At 36.5% G+C, this 1889-nt stretch overlaps 1 protein-coding gene across 1 annotated transcript in view; it reads left to right on the top strand.

The window, feature by feature from the left end:
• Nucleotides 1-1889, top strand: part of LOC106873177 (uncharacterized) — a 49830-nt gene that overhangs the window by 27037 nt on the left and 20904 nt on the right. The window contains exons 19-20 of the mRNA XM_052975349.1: nt 395-599; nt 1335-1541. Coding sequence (XP_052831309.1) covers nt 395-599; nt 1335-1541 — 412 coding nt within the window. The remainder of the gene's footprint in view (nt 1-394; nt 600-1334; nt 1542-1889) is intronic.

The raw sequence follows: 1889 nt of genomic DNA, 5'->3' as shown, positions 1-1889 counted from the left end.
TATATATATATATATATATATATATATATATATATATATATTTATATATCTGTGGGCTTATGTCAAACAGCTGCTGTCACATGTGGGACGATTTCGGTTATCGGCTGAGTCTATCATGAATATTACCCTGCCACCTTCTTTTAATTGGGAAGGCAAGGCAGTTTTCATTGTGCTGGTGGCTATGGTGAAAGAATGAGTGTGGTGGATTCGTGCAAGAAGTCTAGAGACAAACACTTCATATTAAGCCATGTGAAGGCACATGACTTAATGTAGTTATGTATTAGAGAGGACTAAGATAATTTCATACTTTGTTCTTCTCCCTGAAATATTTCTTGTGTCTTGATAACTTCTTTACAGCTAAGTTTTACCTGTTCTTCTGTTTCTACTTCTCAAGGAAACACATCCCCCACAACTACATAGAAACTGACAGTTCATCTGACTCCAGCTTTGAAGACCGAGAGTCTTATAAGAAACAGCTGAAACTTCAAGATGAAATCAAATGCTTGGAAAAGACTCTGTTTAAACGACAGGCACAGCTGAAGGATGCAGACGCAAAACTCAAAGAATACAAACAGAATTTAAATGATGCAAAATTACAGGTTCAAAGATTCTTAATACATTTTCAGTTGTTGTTTAATCTTGAGGTTTTGGTACTTCTAAGTTTGGACATAATGCTGTAGTAGGCAACAAGTCATCTACATTTGGGACTTAACATAGCGGGTAATAAACTGTCTTTGACTGGGGGTTAATTATTGAGATTTTGGTATTTCTTCAATTGAAACTTAAAGCTAAGGGCAATGATCTTTCTTTAACAGGGAGATAAATTTTAAGATAGTGTCTCTCCTTTTTTCTTTCTTAGTTTTTCATAAGAGACTCATAAGGCCAGTTACACAATATCCATTGCATATAAATTACCAAGATCACAGCATTCCCTTGAATGGGATGCCAGTCCATTGCAGGTTTCAAAGCTGTCTGTCTGTCTATCTATCTATCTACCTTCTAGCTCTCTGTCTGTCTATCTGCTTGCCTGTGTATCTATCTATGTACCTACCTACCTACCTACCTATATATATATATATATATATATATATATATATATATATATATATATATATATATATATATATATCAAGCTCCACTGTCTGTCTTGGCATTGTATTTTTTATGGCTGGATACCCTTTCTTTCCAATGCAACCACCACAGAGTGGACTAGATGCTTTTTATGTAGCACCAGCACACACACACACATACATATATATTTGTCTATCTCTCTGTCTTTCTGTTTTCTGCCTCTCAACCTTGAAATTCCATAGCCACATGTTTTTGTCTTTTAGGCTGAAGAAACAGTTAGAAAACATGACAGTGCTTCTTCCTCTTTACACACTGTCAGGAAAGAGACTCGAGAACTGGAAGAACGAGCAAACAAGGCAGGGCTACAACTTATCACAGAATCTGGGAACCTGAAGATGATTAAAACAGAATACAAAGAGATGCAGCAGAAAAAAAGCACATTGGAGAAAATACTGGCAGATATAAATGTGGTCAGTTGACATATTTGACATGTTGTGGTGCAGGTCATATACATTCTGGTTTGATTTGTTTGGTGGCAGCTTGGGCAAGTGTCTTCTACTATGGCTTTGGGTTGACTAATGTCTTGTGAGTAAAATTTGCTCAATGGAAACTGTATAAAACTTTATTATGTGCAAGTGTGTATGTATATGTATATGTATGTGTGTGTGTGTGTATGTATATGTATATATGTGTGTGTGTGTGTGTGTGTGTGTGTGTGTGTGTGTGTGTGTGTGTGTGCAGATAAGGATACACATCGTAGAAGGACAGAATGGACTAGGTGGAGCATGAGGATACACGTAGATGGAAAGGGTTGCTGA

The sequence above is a fragment of the Octopus bimaculoides genome, chromosome 21, assembly GCF_001194135.2.
Source record: "Octopus bimaculoides isolate UCB-OBI-ISO-001 chromosome 21, ASM119413v2, whole genome shotgun sequence".
NCBI classification, from domain to species: Eukaryota; Metazoa; Mollusca; class Cephalopoda; order Octopoda; family Octopodidae; genus Octopus; species Octopus bimaculoides.
This window is presented reverse-complemented; position numbering and strand designations above follow the sequence as displayed.